This window comes from Anolis sagrei, chromosome 5 (assembly GCF_037176765.1).
Source record: "Anolis sagrei isolate rAnoSag1 chromosome 5, rAnoSag1.mat, whole genome shotgun sequence".
Lineage (NCBI taxonomy): Eukaryota > Metazoa > Chordata > Lepidosauria > Squamata > Dactyloidae > Anolis > Anolis sagrei.
In genome coordinates this window covers 84,079,955-84,098,344 of record NC_090025.1, presented here as the reverse complement: position 1 = coordinate 84,098,344, position 18,390 = coordinate 84,079,955, and the positions used below count along the sequence as shown (strand labels likewise).

At 36.6% G+C, this 18,390-nt stretch overlaps 1 protein-coding gene across 5 annotated transcripts in view; it reads right to left on the bottom strand.

The window, feature by feature from the left end:
• The window catches only part of SRPK2 (SRSF protein kinase 2), a 138,154-nt gene that overhangs the window by 32,679 nt on the left and 87,085 nt on the right, over window positions 1–18,390 (bottom strand). For all 5 annotated transcript variants that reach the window (XM_067468818.1, XM_067468817.1, XM_067468819.1 and 2 more), the window contains 7 exons: window positions 15,053–15,207; window positions 8,585–8,693; window positions 5,882–5,969; window positions 5,550–5,637; window positions 3,661–3,767; window positions 1,968–2,133; window positions 185–210 (listed from right to left, as the gene is read on the bottom strand). In XM_067468818.1, the coding sequence (XP_067324919.1) occupies window positions 185–210; window positions 1,968–2,133; window positions 3,661–3,767; window positions 5,550–5,637; window positions 5,882–5,969; window positions 8,585–8,693; window positions 15,053–15,207 (739 nt within the window). The remainder of the gene's footprint in view (window positions 1–184; window positions 211–1,967; window positions 2,134–3,660; window positions 3,768–5,549; window positions 5,638–5,881; window positions 5,970–8,584; window positions 8,694–15,052; window positions 15,208–18,390) is intronic.

Sequence of the window (18,390 nt, the reverse complement as noted above, 5' to 3'; positions counted from 1 at the left end):
CCAGAAGCTAATTAAGAAAATACTGTATTACTTCAATACAAAAACATATTTAAATAATTTTCAGTAAGGTCACACATACACACACAAAGAAAGCTTTATCATGTAACAATTATGTATAAAGTTATAAACACTAATTCAATTTTCAAACATACAAAAAGGACATTCATAATATGAAGGTACTTACAGGTTTCTGTTGTGGGGCAGTACTCACTAAAAATAAAAACACCCAAATGAATAAACCACAGTCAAATTCATAAAGGGATACATGTACACATTATACAATGCTAAACATTAAATAAACATTACTAACAGAGTGTCTGACAGCTAGAGCTCTCTTAGATCATTTTTATTTTGCGAACTTAAACATTCTGCAAAGAATAATGCCATGCTTACACAAGGTGGCAAAAAGACTTCAGGATTCTGATACTAATATTGCACTGGCATATAATCTATCCACCATGTATGTTTTGAGCATCTAAACACTCAAGAAAGCTTTTCCAGGTAACAAGAATTCTAAAATACACTTTTTGTCCAAACATATTAAATTTTATGTTGGCCAGCAGTCCAGTTGCTTAATAATCAAGTTCCCAGATAATGTTTTAAAACAAAGAAGTAACTAGATTTCAGAAAATATGCAAATGTATGTAATTACTGGACAGAACTGAGTTCTGATATAACATACAGGGTGAGGCAGCATAACTTCCTTTTTAAAAAATGCGCGCCATTCATTCGGTTGAAGACGTAGTGGAGAGTAGTGGTCTCGTTTGAGAGGCGGGAATATAAAGTTTTGTCCTGACACAGTTCAGTCGCCATCATGCGTTGGAACAGTGAGGAGCGTGCTTTTGCCGTTGAGGCCTAGTTTTCGAGCGGATTTGGAGTGGCGAGCCCGCTCTCCAGATTTGGCCCCTTGTGATTTTTTTTCTATGGGGTTTTTTGAAATCCCGTGTTTATGTGAACCGTCCAAAGACCCTACAAGATTTGAAGACCAACATCAAGGAAGAAATTACCAACATAATGCCTGGTATGCTGGCAAGAATCATGACAAACACCAGAAATCGGTTAACTCAGTGTATGGAGAATGGAGAATGGGGGACGTCACCTACCTAATTTGATCTTCAAAACTATGTAAAACAAAACTTTTAAGTATGCGCCTACATTATAAAAAAATATTTTTTTCTGATTCGTACAATTGGTTTTATTAAGTTTTGAAAAAAGGAAGTTATGCTGCCTCACCCTGTATTATTCCAGCATTCAGCATGCAATACAGTGAAAGGCTGTTGTTCGACGTTTTCATTTAGTAGGTATGTGTTGTAGAGAAATGACACGTTGAATGTAACATAGTATATGATTAACATCTAAAAGTGATTCCTAGTCTAAGGTCCATGAGATGGCCATAGTGGAACAATACTGAACTATATCTTTATACCTTGACATGATACTGATCAAAAAATATTGGCGGGTGGGGAAAGGAGAAAGAAATGTTCAAACAAAATAAAAAATCTGTTCATGTTAGCGTAATTCAGGTACCAGAGGGTACCTAGTAATTTTCAGGTTGAAGGAGAATATATATGTTTCTCTATGTACATGTGGAAGAGTCTGGTGAGAAGGGAGTTCCCTGAGATATGAAGGAGGCAAGGTAGACACAGTGAGAGATCAGATATTTTCCTGGGTCTTTAAAAGACAGATTTAGATTTAAAACTAGGGGGGAAATGTTAGCTGTTGTGAATAACAGGAAGAACCTGTAATTAAGCTTTAGCTGGCTCTCGAGAAATAAAATCTTTATATTGATTTCCTATATTAAAACGACCAGTTACCTATATATTATTCATATGTTAATGTCCTTTTAAAACATTTAAATTAGTTTTGTATATATTTACTGTGCCCATTATCTTGAACTAATTAAATGTTCCTCCAGCTAATATCGAGATCTGGTTTTACTTACTGAAGGGATAAATCTCCTACTGTACCTGCTGAGCCAGAAGGTGGAGGGGCACCGGCTTTTTGCCACTCTGTCGCTTCTGCAGCCATTCTACGTACGTAGGTGTCGTCCACACACATCAAGATGTTTTCTGGTTTGATGTCTGTATGGATGATCTTACACTTGCTGTGGAGATAATCTAAACCCTGCAATACCTGATTGCAAAACAATCCAAAGGAGAATGAGATCACTACAATGGAAATCTCTTGCATTTATTGGGTTTCAGCAACTTTCAGGCCCACAGCATTAATAAGGAAATACCATATTTTAACGACAAAAATGTTTTCTCTTGTGTATTTTTTTTAGAACCGGACAAGAAGAGAGACAAGTTACAATCTATTATTATAGGTTATATAACTAGTATTTATTTCTTTAGAAGATGTTTGTACAACATTGGCAAGTCAAGAAATGACAACAAAGAAGGAAGTATTGATAATAGAAAACAAACATAAATAATTATGGACAAATAACTTCAAATGCTGACAACAGTAGCATTAAAGTTCCACATTCAGTAGCCAAAAGCAAATACAAATAGACTATGCATGTATACATTTTATAGTTTCCATCTATTTCAGTACAAGGAGGTGTAGCATACATGATGCATGAACAGACTCTCAGCAATTTCTGTTTTTATACTTCAAATTCCTTCAAACAGCTCAACCTTTTTCTTTCTTGTCAACTATAGACAGTCCCCAAGTTACTAACATCCAACTTACATACAGCTCCTGGTTATAAACAGTGGTGAGACAGCAGAAAGCGAGAGGAAATCTACCCCTAGGAATGGAAATTCACTCCTGGAAGAGTTATCATGGAAAGAAGGTGTCTCTACTGAAGATTTATCACAAATTCTTGTTTCTACAAGAACGCAAATTTTCAAAATCCAATTATCACAAGTACAGAAAGTGAGGTAAAATCTTCTAAACAGGGGCACAGACAGCAAAACAAACATGATAACTCTTCCAGGGGTGAATTTCCGTTCCTAGGGTTAGATTTCCTCTCACTTTCTGCTGTCTCACCACTGTTTGTAACCAGGAGCTGTATGTAAGTTGGATGTTAGTAACTTGGGGACTGTCTATTGTTGACAAGAAAGAAAAAGGTTGAGCTGTTTGAAGTAATTTGAAGTATAAAAACAGAAATTGCTGAGAGTCTGTTCATGCATCAACAAAAGATTGCCCCTGGCTCTGCCAGGCCATCAAATCCTAATCAACGTGGTCAGTTGAAACATTCACACCTAGCTCCAGCAGACAAGAGTTCTTTGTCCCACCCTGGTCATTCCACAGATATATAAACCCATTTTCTTAGTTCCAACAGACCCCACTACCTCTGAGGATGCTTGCCATAAATGCAGGCGAAACGTCAGAAGAGAATGCCTCTAGAACATGGCCAAACCTACAACAACCCAGTGATTCTGGCCATGAAAACCTTCGACAATACATGTGAAAGAAATGTTTTCTAAAAATGAAATTTAAAAAAAAACATTTTGAATAATCGCTACTTGAATGTTCAGACCGGCTCTATCATAAATGCTGTAATGAGTGGTATGGTTCTTCGAGGCGTATCAGAGCTAAGTCTTTTGAAAACCCAGTCCCAATAATATCTGATAGTGTTACAAAATTCTGCATTACAAATATTAATGATAAACATTACAAACATTTCTAGATAAAACTATTTTAGCATCTTACCTGCTGTATTATACTTTTTACACAACGGATGGGAAGGCCCTGATAGTTGGACTTAATTATCCATTTTAAAAGGTGATGCCCAAGTACTTCAAAAACCATACAGACATCTGAGAAGTAATTAAGGAATTATGGCCAATAACGTCATTAGTTTGTAAGCATCATGAAAAAAAATATTACAAGTATTATTCCATATTTTGACCAAGCATTGACTGAACACAATTAAGTTTGCAAGAAAGACTAGTGCAGATGTAATATAAATTGAGACAAAATCTTAAAGCCTCCCTTCTCAATTTCCTAATCTTCTTGAAGTTTAGAACAGATCCGTGATGGTGAACCTATGACACGTGTGTCAGCACTGACACGCATGGCTATTTTTGATTACACGCGGCCACATGCGGCCACATACAGAGAAGTACACCTTATAAGAACCAATCTAATTCCATCCTTAAATTTGTAAAAGGCTCTACAAATTTAACATCTCCATGTTTCAGCATTGTTCACTCCATAACTCAGCATGGAATATACATTTTTCTTATTTAAACTATAAATATTGCAAAATTATGTGTTTTTTTCTCTCAAAGGTGACACCCCACCCAAGTTATGCTCAGGTTTTTGGCAAATTTTGACACACCAAGCTCAAAAGGTTGTCCATCACTGGAATAGATTCTGATAAAATTACTTTTCTATTATAATTTCAATAGTTCAGGTTCACTTTATTACAGTTCATGACCAGTCAAGAGAAGAGGGACAAAGTCCCGTATAAGCACATCAGATTTAGGGGTTGAGATTTAAAACTTCAACATTAAGACAATTAATTTAAGAATCTAATCACATCATCCACAATATTAAGAGATATTTTCACTTGCTCATTAGTTTATAGAAAGAAAATGACTTTTTCTTGAAATTTCTTTTTAAAAGAATATGTAGGAGGTTTAATTAGCACTTAGAGACAGCAGCTATGGAAGTCATTTTTATCTCTCTTTTCATTTTCTCTTCTTTCTTTCTCTGTATTCTCAACTATATTTTCTTTTTCCTCGTTATCTTTTATTTTCGTTTTATATAGTTTGTATATCGTTTCATGTAGTTAGTAGATTGGATATATTTCGAGGATAAATATATACCCCGTATATAATATTTAAAAGCCCTTAAAGGTAAAAAAAGTGTTAATCATTTCCTTCTCCTTTAAAGAATACAAAAAAAGTCAATTGTCAATTTACATCATTATAACCAAAATAAGGCACTTAAAAATATTGCCTCCCAGTGCCCCATTATATTTTATTCTAAATATTCATATAGCCTTGTTTTCCGTGCTGTCAACCTACAAGTGAACAGATGCCACTGGCAGAACAAATTCCCTCTTCATTCTATACCTCCCTGAATAGCCCTCACATATGTTCCAGTTAGCTGGGGGATCTTTTAGACATGGGGAGAAGAACAAGGTGAAGTTTCATTGTGCAAACAGAAGCCCAGTTACACATTGTTAGATATACCATAATAATAATAATAATAATAATAATAATAATAATAATAATAATAATATTTTATTTATACCCCGCTCCATCTCCCTCAGGGGACTCGGTGCGGTTTACATGAGACCATGCCCATCAGTACAATACACACATTATAATACAAAAACATAACAATACCAGGAAATAAAATACATAAAATGCAAAAATCAATCTAATAAACAAACGTTTTTTTCAAAACTTATTTTCAGAATTTCACAAACTAATAATGTTATTAATGTTACTAATAATGTTATTAATTTTAAAAACTCAAACAATTAATCCAGTGTTTGATTTTGGAAAATATAATTAAGGCCATTTAAAATCAAAGTATTGGCAAACTGGGGGTGGGGGTTCAGAACAGGCAGCAAGAAAAAAAGATACGTATTCCATTCATGCCAGAAATTTTGAAGTCGTCAATTAACTGTACAACCATGTCTTTATTTGGATCACTAGGGTCACTTTCACGAACCTAAACAAAAAAAATAGGAAAACATCATTTAAACAAATTTTATTTCAACAGATTTGAAGCCCCAACAAAATATTTTAACAATTGTTTCATAGACATTTTAGCTAAAAAAATACTGTGATGTGAAAATTTTATGTTATGTTTTGGTTAAATAAATTCAAAGGAAGATTAATCTCAAGACTGCACATCTGTTTAAACAATTAGATATACACAGTAACATAGCACAACATATTGTCCCAATACTTACACATTTAAGTAATTTTATTTCATCCAAGGCTGTCTCTGTATAATGTTGAGCACTTTTCACTACTTTCATTGCAACGAACCTTTTCCCCCTTCAAAATAATATTAAAAAGAAACTATCAAAGCCAGTACATTTTGTTAACATTTTTTTAACATAACAATTATGATATACGCACTCAGATATAATTCAACCTCACACATAAGATTGAGGGGAAGTTTGGGGGTTAAAGTTATGGATTTTGCTTTGACCTGTGGACAACTTGAAGGTAAAGCCTTGAGGCATGTAACAAACTAATCTTTTCATTCCCTTTTAAAAATGAATAGCATGAATAGCAGGAAGAGCTAAAAAGAAGGCAAATATCTGCTTACTTGAAGGAGTAGTTGGGGAAGGCTGGATGTAACTTGTGTGGATTTATTTTTTATGATCTGATTAACATGTTATCTCTAGACATTTTTAGGTCCTCCAGGACAACTCTATGTTGACTGTGGAGTTGACCATGGACTTTAACCTACTATAGCCGTTAAAATAGCATTTTTTACAATTCTCCACTTTTGCAGAGGTCCTGTGTCTTAACCCTTGCAAACGTGTAATCATAGCACCACATCTGCCCTTTGTAAAGGACGAAACATAAAATTTGTCCACATTAAAACTTCTTCTTAAAATTTGTATAGCCAGTAAGTCCACCAATGATATTTGTTGTTCATTCGTTCAGTCATTTCCGACTCTTCGTGACCTCGTGGACCAGCCCACGCCAGATCTCCCTGTCAGCCGTCACCACCATCCAGTCACTTCAAGGATGCCATCCATCCATCTTGCCCTTGGTCGCCCCCTCTTCCTTTTTCCTTCCATTTTCCCTGGCATAATTATCTTCTCTAAACTTTCCTTTCTTCTCATGATGTTACCAAAGTACTTCATCTTGGCCTCTACTATTCTTCCCTCCAATGAGTAGTCGGGCTTTATTTCCTGAAGTATGGACCAATGATATATGAAGGAAAATATACCTAGAAGTTCAGTATGGCAAATGCTGTGCTAAATAGTGAAATAGTGGGAAATATTAATACTCCTGAATTATACATCCTACATCTGGGGTATCAAACCTATGTTCATTGAGGGCCACATCAGACTTATGGTTGCTTTCAAAGGGCTGTTGAATCCATGAATGGAGAATCTGTGGATACAGAGGGACAGCTATATTTTCTTTTCACACTGTGGTTGGTACTCTTTAGTTTTTACCCAGATGTTACTGAACTCCCATTGCTTTTGATTATTTGCCATGTAAATTGGGGATAAAGGGAATTTCAACCTAGGAGTACTTATGGTTCTGAGGCTGGAGATAAGTTCAAGAACATGTTAACATCAGACATCCTTTCCACAAGCCTTGTAAGTAAATTCAAACCCCACTCTCCTGTTTAAACAGCTTTCCACATGTTACTGTATCACAACTGCCAACAGCTCTAGTCCTGATGTCTAATGATGAGGAAGAATACAGTTTCACTGTATTTCACTCCAGTATCTGAAAGGCCATATAGAATGACAAGGAGGGTCAGATTCAGTTTGACACATATGTCCTATATTAAAAGTCTACTACCATATATACTCGAGTATAAGCTGACCCAAATATAAGTCAAAGCACATAATTTTTCCACAAAAAACTGGGAAAAGTTATTGACTTGAGTGTAAGCCAAGGGTGGGAAATGCAGCAGCTACTGGTAAATTTCAAAATAAAAATAGATGCCAATAAAATTGCATTAGTTGGGGAATCAGTAGGTTAAATGTTTTTCAATATTTAAATAAAACTGCAATTTAAGATAAGATTGTCCAACTCTGATTAAATCATTAGTCTAACCTTCTTCAGTGTAAATGTGCTTACGTATCCTTTCAAAAATCATCATAGTTTATTTTAACTATATATTTTGGGGAAAATGCTGTGTGTATATGAATAAGGAAAATGGGAAAGACTGACATGGGAAGGGGTGGGAAAAGACTACTGGAAATGTGAAAAGGTTGGAATGGGAAGGGGTGGTTGAAAAAGTGAGAAAATGAGGTGGAAATGGGGTAGCTGGAAAAGTAGGACAGACTGCGGTGGGAAGGGGACAACTGGAGGAGGGGGAACTCCTGAGGTGTGAAAAGGAGGCTAGAAAAGTAGAAAGGAAGCCAGTCTAAAGTGTGAAGAGGAAAAGGAATTGGGAAAAGTTGGGAAATTTGGGGTGGGAAAGAGGGGTAGCTGAAAACTGGGATGGGGCAAGGAAGACTGAAAAATGAGCAAGACTAGGGTGCAAAAGGGGGGAGGGGTCTGGAAAGGTGGAAAGAGTGAGAAGACGGCAAGTGTAGAAATGGGAAAGACTGAGGTGGGAAAAGGGTGCTGGAAAACTGGGGAACAACCCGAGGTGGGAAGGGAGGAAGTGGGAAGGACTGAGGAGAGGAAGGCACGCAACCGCTCCTCCCCTTTCAGCACAGCAACCCAGGGTTTCTTTCAGCCCCACGCCTTCCCACCAGGACCCTCACACAAGTATAAGCTGAGGGGGGCTTTCGCAGCTTAAAAAGGGGCTGAAAAACTAGGTTTATACTCAAGTATATATGGTAATTGTTATATATCCCATTCAGATTTTTAATCTATTAGTGACTTCATAGAGACTAAATCCTATATAGTACTATTTACACCTATTAGAAGGTCAACATGCAAATGAGAAAAAATGTATATCTTACTGCATATCCCAGCATAGCCAGACTGTAGAGAAGTGTCCCCATCCTAACTTTCTGATGACATGATATCGGCCATTAAATAGATCTCCAATTTTCACTGGGTGATAGCCTCCTTTGCGAACATATAAAATAACATACAGAGAAAATCAGCAGTTTGAATTACATATATGAATGCATCTTAGTATCGCTAACTAGTATTAGAAATAATAAGAAAATAATCCAATGATTATTTATCAGGAGCAAGTTCATTAAACATAATGGGAGTTACTTTTGAATAAAGATATAATGGATTGCATTGTTCAACAGGTCGAATCTTAGGGGGAAAATAAGAGGAGCTATATCTGTCTTTATGGAAGGATCAGACATGCAATATTTAACTAACCTCTTTGGAGAATAATATAATAGACTGCTTCAATGTCTATTAATGGTAAAACATTCAAATCAATGTACAGTTGCTTCTGTAAATGTAATGTATCATTTGTGTTTTTTTCTACAACCTGAATGATCAATGTTGTTAACAGACCTCTCCCTTCTCTAGTAATTCCGAAGAACTCTACGATGACTCTTTCATAATTGACAAATTCTTTGATAATTCTGGCACGATCTAAAAGCCCTGGACGTGTCAATTTATGGATAAAAATCACTCAGCTCTAGCATTACATGCAATGTATGGATTGATATAGTAAAAACATATAAGATATATATTAAATCTTTCCCCGTCTAGCAAGAAAAAAAATCATGGCTAATGGTCATTTCCACCTTCTCTAATGTTCCATACAATTTACAGCATTCTTGATTAAAATCTGGCTAGCTGGCCATTCCTGTTCTATAACTTCATTTTAGCTGAGATTTTTCTGCTACATAAGTTTATTTATGAACACAAAAAATCCTATATCATAAGTATGACAGTAATTTACTAAAGTACTGGCATTTTAATAGTTATTTTACAGAATAATGAATCAGCTTTATTTCAAATCTAATATTCTCTAAAATGACATTTATTTTTCCATAAACCTGCAAAAAGAACGTTTTGTAGCAAACCTACAAACATTTATAAATCCCAACTATAGTTTGACATAATATCAACTTGAACACATCATAGGTTATGATTGACTGGCAAAGCAAAATTGGAAACTACAGTTTCCTATATAGCAGATCTTCCAGAAAGGCTCTCGGTATAAGAAATAATAATAATAATAATAATAATAATAATAATAATAATAATAATTGGAAATAAAAGAGAAATATGCAACTTAAATTTGTATTTTGTTCTTACTTACCCCATCCTCATCCTCACTACCTATCATAATTTTCTATCCCCATTTCCAAGTCCAGGGGATATTCATGTGGAAATCATATGGTAGCTATGTTCATAAAGACTAGCAATCTATTTTGATAGTTTACACATTCCTAGTAAGTGTTTAGGCACACTGTGGCAGCAGTTTGAAAAGGTATCTGATCGGTTTTCATCACACGAAACCCAGACCTAATATGAATGACATCTTATTCTTTCACAAAACATGAATCACAATGTCAATGATCTTGCTGTGCTTCTTCCCAATGCAATGAAATCCTTCAGAGGCAGAAAAGTGTATTTCCTGTGGTAGTCAACTGTGAATCGCACATATGGTATTACTATTATTATTATTATTATTATTATTGTTGTTGTTGTTGTTGTTGTTGTTGTTAATTTGTACCCTGCCACCATCTCTCCAGAGGGATTCAGGGTGGCTCAGAAGAACACATTTGAAGTTCAAGAAAAAGAACAAACAATACATAAGCCTATAAAACAACCACATAAATCCATAAACAATAAACACACATAAGCCTCATCCAGTGAAATTCTAAAATTCATAAAACGCAGTAGAGCCTGTGGGTAACATTAACTGTCTTCCATTAACAGTCCTGGAGTGTGCAGTCACTTTAATCGGGGTGTGATATGTTCCCTAAAGCTAACCCCAGTTAGTAATCTGGCTGCCAATCTTTGAACTAACTGCAGCTTCCGAATCATCTTCAAAGGCAGCCCCACACAGAGTGCATTACAGTAGTCCATTCTGGATGTAACCAAGGCATGGACCACAACTGACGCACCTTTCGCAACTGGAGCACCAGTTTTAACTGTGCAAAGATCCTCCCAGCCACCACCGACACCTGAGCTTCAAGTGTCAGCAATGAATCTAGGAGGACACTCAGACTTCAAACCTATGTTCTCAGGGGGAGCACAGGTTTCCACCCTATACCCCGACTGGCCTCGCAACTGACCAGGAGAACCTCTGTCTTGTCTGGATTAAGCCTTGACTTGTTGGCCCTCATCCAGTCCATTAAAGCTGCCAGACACCGGTCCAAGAGCTTCCTTGGAATGAGTTGGAAAAGAGTAGTAGAGCTGTGTGTCATCTGAACAGAGATGGGACCCAACTCCAAAACTCTGGATGACCTAATCCAGCAGTATTTTTGTAGCATAACTGTAACTATAATATGATTTTAAAAGCTAAATATGAATAGATTTATCCAAAGACAATGAATATTATCTGAAAGAGAATTTCATTCTGGTCTTAATTCAAACAGCCAATAATGAATAAGCTTTCCAAGTTTCCTGAAATATAAATACACAGATGGCACATCTCGACAATACTACTGACAAACCTCAAAGTAAATACACTTCTCAATCTGTAATCAGGCTGTATGCCTAGGTAATATTATCTATAATCTACAAGACTTTAAATAAAGGATGTTATCCTCCAAGCAGACTGGCAATAGTAATCCACAACTACACAGATGTAACGGGCAAACAAGTTCATGAAAGGCTCAGTGGCGTTGCAACCGCAGATGTAAACTCTAGTCCAGCAGAAATTCTAGACCAGCAGTGCTAAGAGTCTCAGAGGCAACAGCTATTTCAGATATAGCAGCTGTTTTTTAGTTTTTTACAACAGTAAAAGCATACAGGGTCTAACCACTAACCCAAAATTAGTTTTCATGTTGTAGGAACATAATTTAAAGAACACATGTCTCTACCACTGCCAGAGATTGTTCTAATACATAGTTAATATACTGTATCACTTCACACGGAAACAGTATCTGCAGTGTATCACCAATCTCCTAAAACATTCTTTCTAAAATGGCATAATGGTGTATAAAACATAAATTTTGGCTGAATCTAAAGTAGTTTTAGGTTTAAAAGATGAACCAGGAAGAAGCAATTATATAAAGTTGCATTATTAATACGCAACTTATTGGGTCATCCTATGACACAGCACTGCATCTATTAACCAAGATCCTATACACTTTCACTGTAGGATCCACTGTAGGATTCCACAGCTGCACAACCATTGTGCACAATGTGTATCATAGCCATAAGCAAATTCATCACGCAATAGTCAATTAGCTCCCAATCTATCAAACTGAAAGTGAGAGAAAGGTATGTGAATGATTATTATTATTATTATTATTATTATTATTATTATTATTAAACTTTATTTGTACCCCGCTAGCATCTCCCGAAGGACTCGATGCGGCTTACAAAGGCCAAGGCCTCAATACAGAACACAATAATACACTTAAAGCAAATTAAAACAATTAAAGCAATATTAAAACAAAGAAACCACAGGCAATAAACAGTACATCAAACAAGATAAAATTAGACCGGGCCAGAGTAAAGGGTACAGGATTAAAAAGTGCTGATGTGACAGGTGATATGTAGGGATTATAAGGCAAGTGCAGAGTGCAGTGTGCGGCAATCTTAATTCTAATAAAGTGCTTCTGGGACTTGGTATAGGAGATTTCCTAATCGGGAAAGGCACATCGGAACAGCCAGGTCTTCAAATTCTTTCTGAAGACTGCCAATGTAGGGGCCTGTCTAAGATCTTTGGGGAGAGTGTTCCAGAGATGGGGGGGCCACCACAGAAAAGGCCCTGTCTCGTGTCCCCACCAAGCGTGCTTGCGACGCAGGCGGGATCACGAGCAGGGCCTCTCCAGATGAGCGTAGTGAACGCGTGGGTTCGTAGACGGAGATGCGGTCACGCAGGGAGGCTGGTCCCAAACCGTTCAGGGCTTTGTAGGTGAGCACCTGCACCTTAAATTGGGCTTGGAAAATAAATGGCAGCCAGTGGAGCTCCTTGAACAGCAGGGTTGACCTCTCTCTGTAGGGAGCACCAGTTAACATCCTGGCCACAGCTCATTGGACAAGTTGGAATTTCCGGGCCGTTTTCAAGGGCAGCCCCACGTAGAGCGCATTACAGTAATCCAACCATGAGGTGACCAAGGCATGGACCACCCCGGCCAGATCAGCCTTCGCGAGGTACGGTCGCAGTTGGCGCACGAGTCTTAATTGTGCGAAAGCCCTCCCAGACACCGCTGACGCCTGAGCCTCAAGCGTAAGCGATGAGTCCAGGAGGACTCCCAAACTGCGGACCTGTGGTTTCAGGGGGAGTGTAACCCTGTCTACTCTATTTCTGAGGTATACTGCAATTATAGTCAAAGAAACTGAAGAACAAAACACATTTTCTTCTAAATTTACAAATGCTTTAATTTATTTTTAGCTAGAGTTGTTCAGATTTAAAAGGAAATTATTGGTTGCACTTTAGTGAGGGAGGCACATTTCAATACGCTGTTAGAAGAATTTTCAAGTCTGATTTAAAGAGCTATTTTGAATATTGACATTTTCTTTACATATAAAATGTATGTTCTTCAAAAATGTACAAAATGTCATTATGTGTTTCCAAAGCTTTTGACATCTAAATATTCAAACATTAGGGGGATGACTCAACTTCTTGTTCTGAATGGAAAAATACTAATACGGGTGAATTCAAAGTGTCCTCTCTTTTTTGACATCTACCAGGGATATAACAAGCTACTGTGCAATTCAGCACAGCACAGAAAACAATGACATGTCTCATGCAATACTTAAAGAGTGCATGGTACTGAAAAAGAATTGGAAATTTAGGGGGTATTCTTAGCAGGGAAACATGGCAAATTCTAGCCTCTGTGAACTGGATGAATGGGAGACATCTCCAGAGTGAATAAGAATTGGACCAAAATAGCAAAGAATGTCCATCATGGCCTTGTAAGGAAAATTTATATTAACTTTGAAGTTCAAAGTTTTTAGAAAAGAACCATTTACACAGACGACCAAAATGAGCATTTCATAGTGATAATAGTTCGCAAGCCAAATGAAGAAATTTCTTCACAATCAAGAGAATTTCAAAATATGTTTACACATGTATGCCTATATTCCCTGCATTGCAAGGAGTTTCTTTTTTTAAATTACATTAGGATTTTTGCATATGATATGGAGGGGGTGGGGAATAAATGGTGGTATGACTTCTATTATCCAGACTGAAGCAGTTTTTCCTAAAGCATAGTAACCAATAATTCTAGTTAAGAATAGTTTGCACAGATTTTTATTTGAAATGTCTTGAATTCTAGTGAATGGTAAAATATGTTACACTTATTTTGCACAAGTTGCCATTTGAATATAGATCTAGACACGTTACATTATTTTTGAATGTATGATTTCTGATTGTATATTAGATTGTTTGTGTCAAATAAGTAATCAAATGTTTTTGTTTAAAAAAAATCAGTTATTTAAAAAAAATGAAGTGTAACCTCTCTATACTAAATCCTCACCTAGGAGCTACCTGGTTTCTGCCATCAAACATTTCCCCTGATTAAGTTAATGCCTTAACTTACAACCTCTGGAAAAAGGGCAAGATCCGACTGAACAGGAAACAAGACAACTATTGTGTGTTTATGGGTGAATTTTAAAGTAAAAATCCTGCAATCCCACCTTTCTAAAAATATTTATTTATTTATTTATTTATTTATTTATTTATTTGCAGTATTTATATTCTGCCTTTCTCACCCCACAGGGCACTCAGGGAGGATTACAATGTACACATATATGGCAAACATTCAATGCCAAAGACACACAGATATAGACAGAGAGTCAGAGGCTATTTAACTTTTCTGGCCACTAGGGGAGCTGTCACTTTCATTGTCCATCTGCAACACTGATGAAGTACTTCTGCATTCCCCGCATGCTTTTTGCTGGAGTGCTTTGCTGGAGTCTTTTTTATGGCCTCATAAATTAGTTAAATTAGCCTCCCCACACTTAGGTGGTACCTAATTTTCCTACTTGACAGATGCAACTGTCTTTCGGGTTGCAAAGGTCGACAACAAGCAACACAATTGGTCGTAAGCTCACTCCGACCCGGGCTGACTTTGAATTCATGACCTTTTGGTCAGAAGTGATCTTAATGCAGCTGACACTCAGCCAGCTGCACCACAATCCCGGTGCAGCAGGGGATTGTCGCTTTTCCACCTCCTGTTTATATTAAGGATGAATACCAGCAATCAATCAACTAAAGCGATTTGTGTACATCTTGTACAGAAAGCAGAATTCCCCAAAGACTCTGATCTATTCCAGTGTACAAACCTAAGTGGCCAGTTCACAAAATAAGGTGTTCGCATACTAACCTTTGCAATAATCTGCAGGATCTTCTTGCTCTTCATCATCAGAACCCAGAATCTCCTCCTCTGGTTCTGGTGGTGCTGGCTCTGGCAAAGGCGGAGGTGGTGGCGGAGGTGGTGGCGGTGGAGGTGCAGAGGGAACTTTTTGCTGAGGCTCTGGCCTACAAAGAGAAAGCAGATCATTCATAAAATGAAGTATTTTGTCAACACACTGCAGCTTCCTTGCTCTTTTTTCAACAACTGGGTAATCCATCAACACATGGTTTGATTACCTAGCCACTACAGCTTCCTTGCTATTTTTTCTAGAATTTAATTTCTTAATAAATTTATATTTTTAGAACAAATGAAAGAAAACACATACATTTCTATAAACTGTGCACAACACTGCAAATAAACATTCAAATCCAAGTACTGACTAGTGTATGTTGGGGGTGAGGGAGAGTGCCTTAGTGCACGCATGCAAGAGCTAAGATATCTTTAACAGATGTTCAATCTGTCTGTCAGCATCACAACATGTATAATGTATGTCCTATAAAAACATGAAAGATCATGTTAACTCATGATGTACAAAGAGAGTCCGAAGGAATGCTGCACCTGACCACCTTCTGAAGATGTGTATCATGTTCATTTTACAGTTTGGAATGTGTGCACTAACACAAAAAACGATGTTAAGTGGATTTGATTCTAATTAATCAGAAATAAAGGAATTACTCTAATTTTTTCAACAACTGAAAGAAAATAATGGTGAAAAACTAGGAAAACAATGTGATCAAAGATCGATACACAGCCCAACCACAAAAAAAAACCTTTTCTTGGTGTCTTGGTTTTTAAGACTGTTCCTGGGATTATTTAGGGCACTGATTCAGAAAATTGCAGCGGATAGACGGCATCATCACTAGTTTCTTAGATATGGTTTTATCATGGTTTTCTATGCAATCAAATGGCAACTGGTAGATGGCTTCCGTATCTCAAAAGTAGAGCTGATGGGGTGCCATTTTTGGAATCAGCAGGTCAAATATACTCAGAAATGAGACTAACATCTAAAGATATGTGTTGGCCGGGGTAATTTTAAAAGCCTTTAACCACAATGTCATAAAATATCAAGCTGAATGCAAGGCATACAGAGCAGCATACGAGGGATGCCTTATTAAGAAAGACTGCATCCAAAACTTCTTTTTTTAAAAAATGAGTCATCACTAAAATAAAATAGCAAAACTACAGCTTAGTCATAGATACTATCTTAGTTTTTTCATCTAAATGGAATCTAATTCACAGCTTTGATTCACATATTTTTGTACTCCTACCAAGCAAGAAAATATTGAATCAGAAATACTGACATTTTATAAACCAAAGAGTGAGCAGAAAAATCCTAGTCTGAAATTCTAACATGGGAGGGGCGGCAGGGTAGGAACCAGCCTATCTGCTGGCCTCTAGTAGTAGAGCAGGACTCTGCTCCTATGAAGGTCCCTGCTAAGTGAGCCAGCATAAACTGATAAAAAGATCTACAATTGACCTCATGTTCGCATAGGAATTGTGCACATACATGCCTGAAGCAGCCAGCAGTGCTCTCAACAAAACAGTAGATATGATTCTTCATCCCCCTCCCTACCCCACAAACCCATTCTGGATTGGACTGTAAAAACAAGAGTAAAAAAAACAAACAACCCACAACTCAATGTTGTTTTTTTAAAATTATATCTTTCAGTTACAGCACTCTTTATTAGAAACAAATTAGGCAAATCTCACTATAATTTAAACATCTTCAAGGAGCCATGTCCTGAAATGGCCCTACTGCTTCCTCAAAACATGTTATTTATTATTTACTTAATTTATATACTGCTTTTCTCAGCCCTTGGATGACTCAAAATGTACAAAATGCCATTATGTTAGACATCCCATTTTTTTTATTATTTCTTATTATTACTGCAGCAAATTTTGTGATGTGCTGATAAAGTCAAGGTTAAAATATTTATTTAAAAAGCCCAATATTCAAAACAAAAAGCTCTTCACAAAACAATAAGAAAACTTACCAAACATGCAAACAGTAATTCTGTAAAATTAATTATCCACTTTACAAAGTGATTTAGTGGAAATATTGTTTTGCTATGCTTGATGAATGCAACTGGAATATATTGTTGGAAATAGCAACCTTCTACAAGCCTTTACTAGTTATTTGTTATGTATACAATTCAGATTTCTTGCTATATTGTATGCGTATTTTATATGCCGTTTTCCTTTTCTTTTTAAAAAATAATTTTTAATAAAAATTATATGCCGTTTTCCTTAACTCTATGTTGTTTGAGGTTGTGGGAGGGATTACAGACCATGTCCCAGACTATTCAGACTGAGACTCCCTTTTTGTCAGTGTTTGCATCATTAGCAGTATAGTACAGTTTAAAAGTCAGTAGTGACATTATGCTGCACTGTGTAGTCAGTCTTTATTAAGTCAATGTTCAGTATTCATGTTCTATGTTTTTGCATGACAAACCTGATGAGGAACCCAAGAAGCTACATGATCTTTCATGGCCTAAAACAGGAGTGACCCTCTAGAATAGGCATGGGCAAACTTGGGCTGTCCAGGTGTTTTGGACTTCAACTCCCACAATTCCTAAGAGCAAGTAATTGTGGAAGTTGGAAGTTCAAAACACTCGGATGGCCCAAGCTTGCTCATGCCTGCTCTAGACAATGGGGACTGCAATTCCCATCATCTTTAAACAAAATATCCAATTGAGAGGAATGTTGAAACCTGCAATCCAACAACCAAAGGGCCATAAATTGCCAATTCCTAATGTAATAATGTTTTTCTAGATTTTGGAATATAATATATTTCAGAGTTTGAGGGAGAGACAAGGAGTAATCTAGTAGTTGCAATCTTCAAGTAGTCAAGGACAAACGTGTCAGATAGAGAAATCTATGAATTTCTAACATGGTATTGAATGCTATTGGTTGAAATAGTATTTCATAATCTAGAACAGTATCTGTAATTATAAATTAACTGCTCTGCTTTACAATTTTATTACAATTTTATTTGCTTCCCCTATTCTGTGCTTGTAGATTTTTAAATAACAGAAATGTCATAAATACAGTATGGGATGGCAATATGTTCACTTGTTAAAATGAAATAAACCGTTTTAGAACTGATTGTGAAATTCTCATCACTGAATCATATTGACATGTTTGTTTTGGTTCATTATCAAAATATTCTTTAAAAGTTGTGATGTTATCATGATCTCATAATAATCTACTCAAAGCACATAATTTATATTCTCAGTTGGTGAATTTGACTGTGCATCATTACCAATTTGAACCTGCACTTCTCGTCATTTTTACTCAGTAGCATCAAA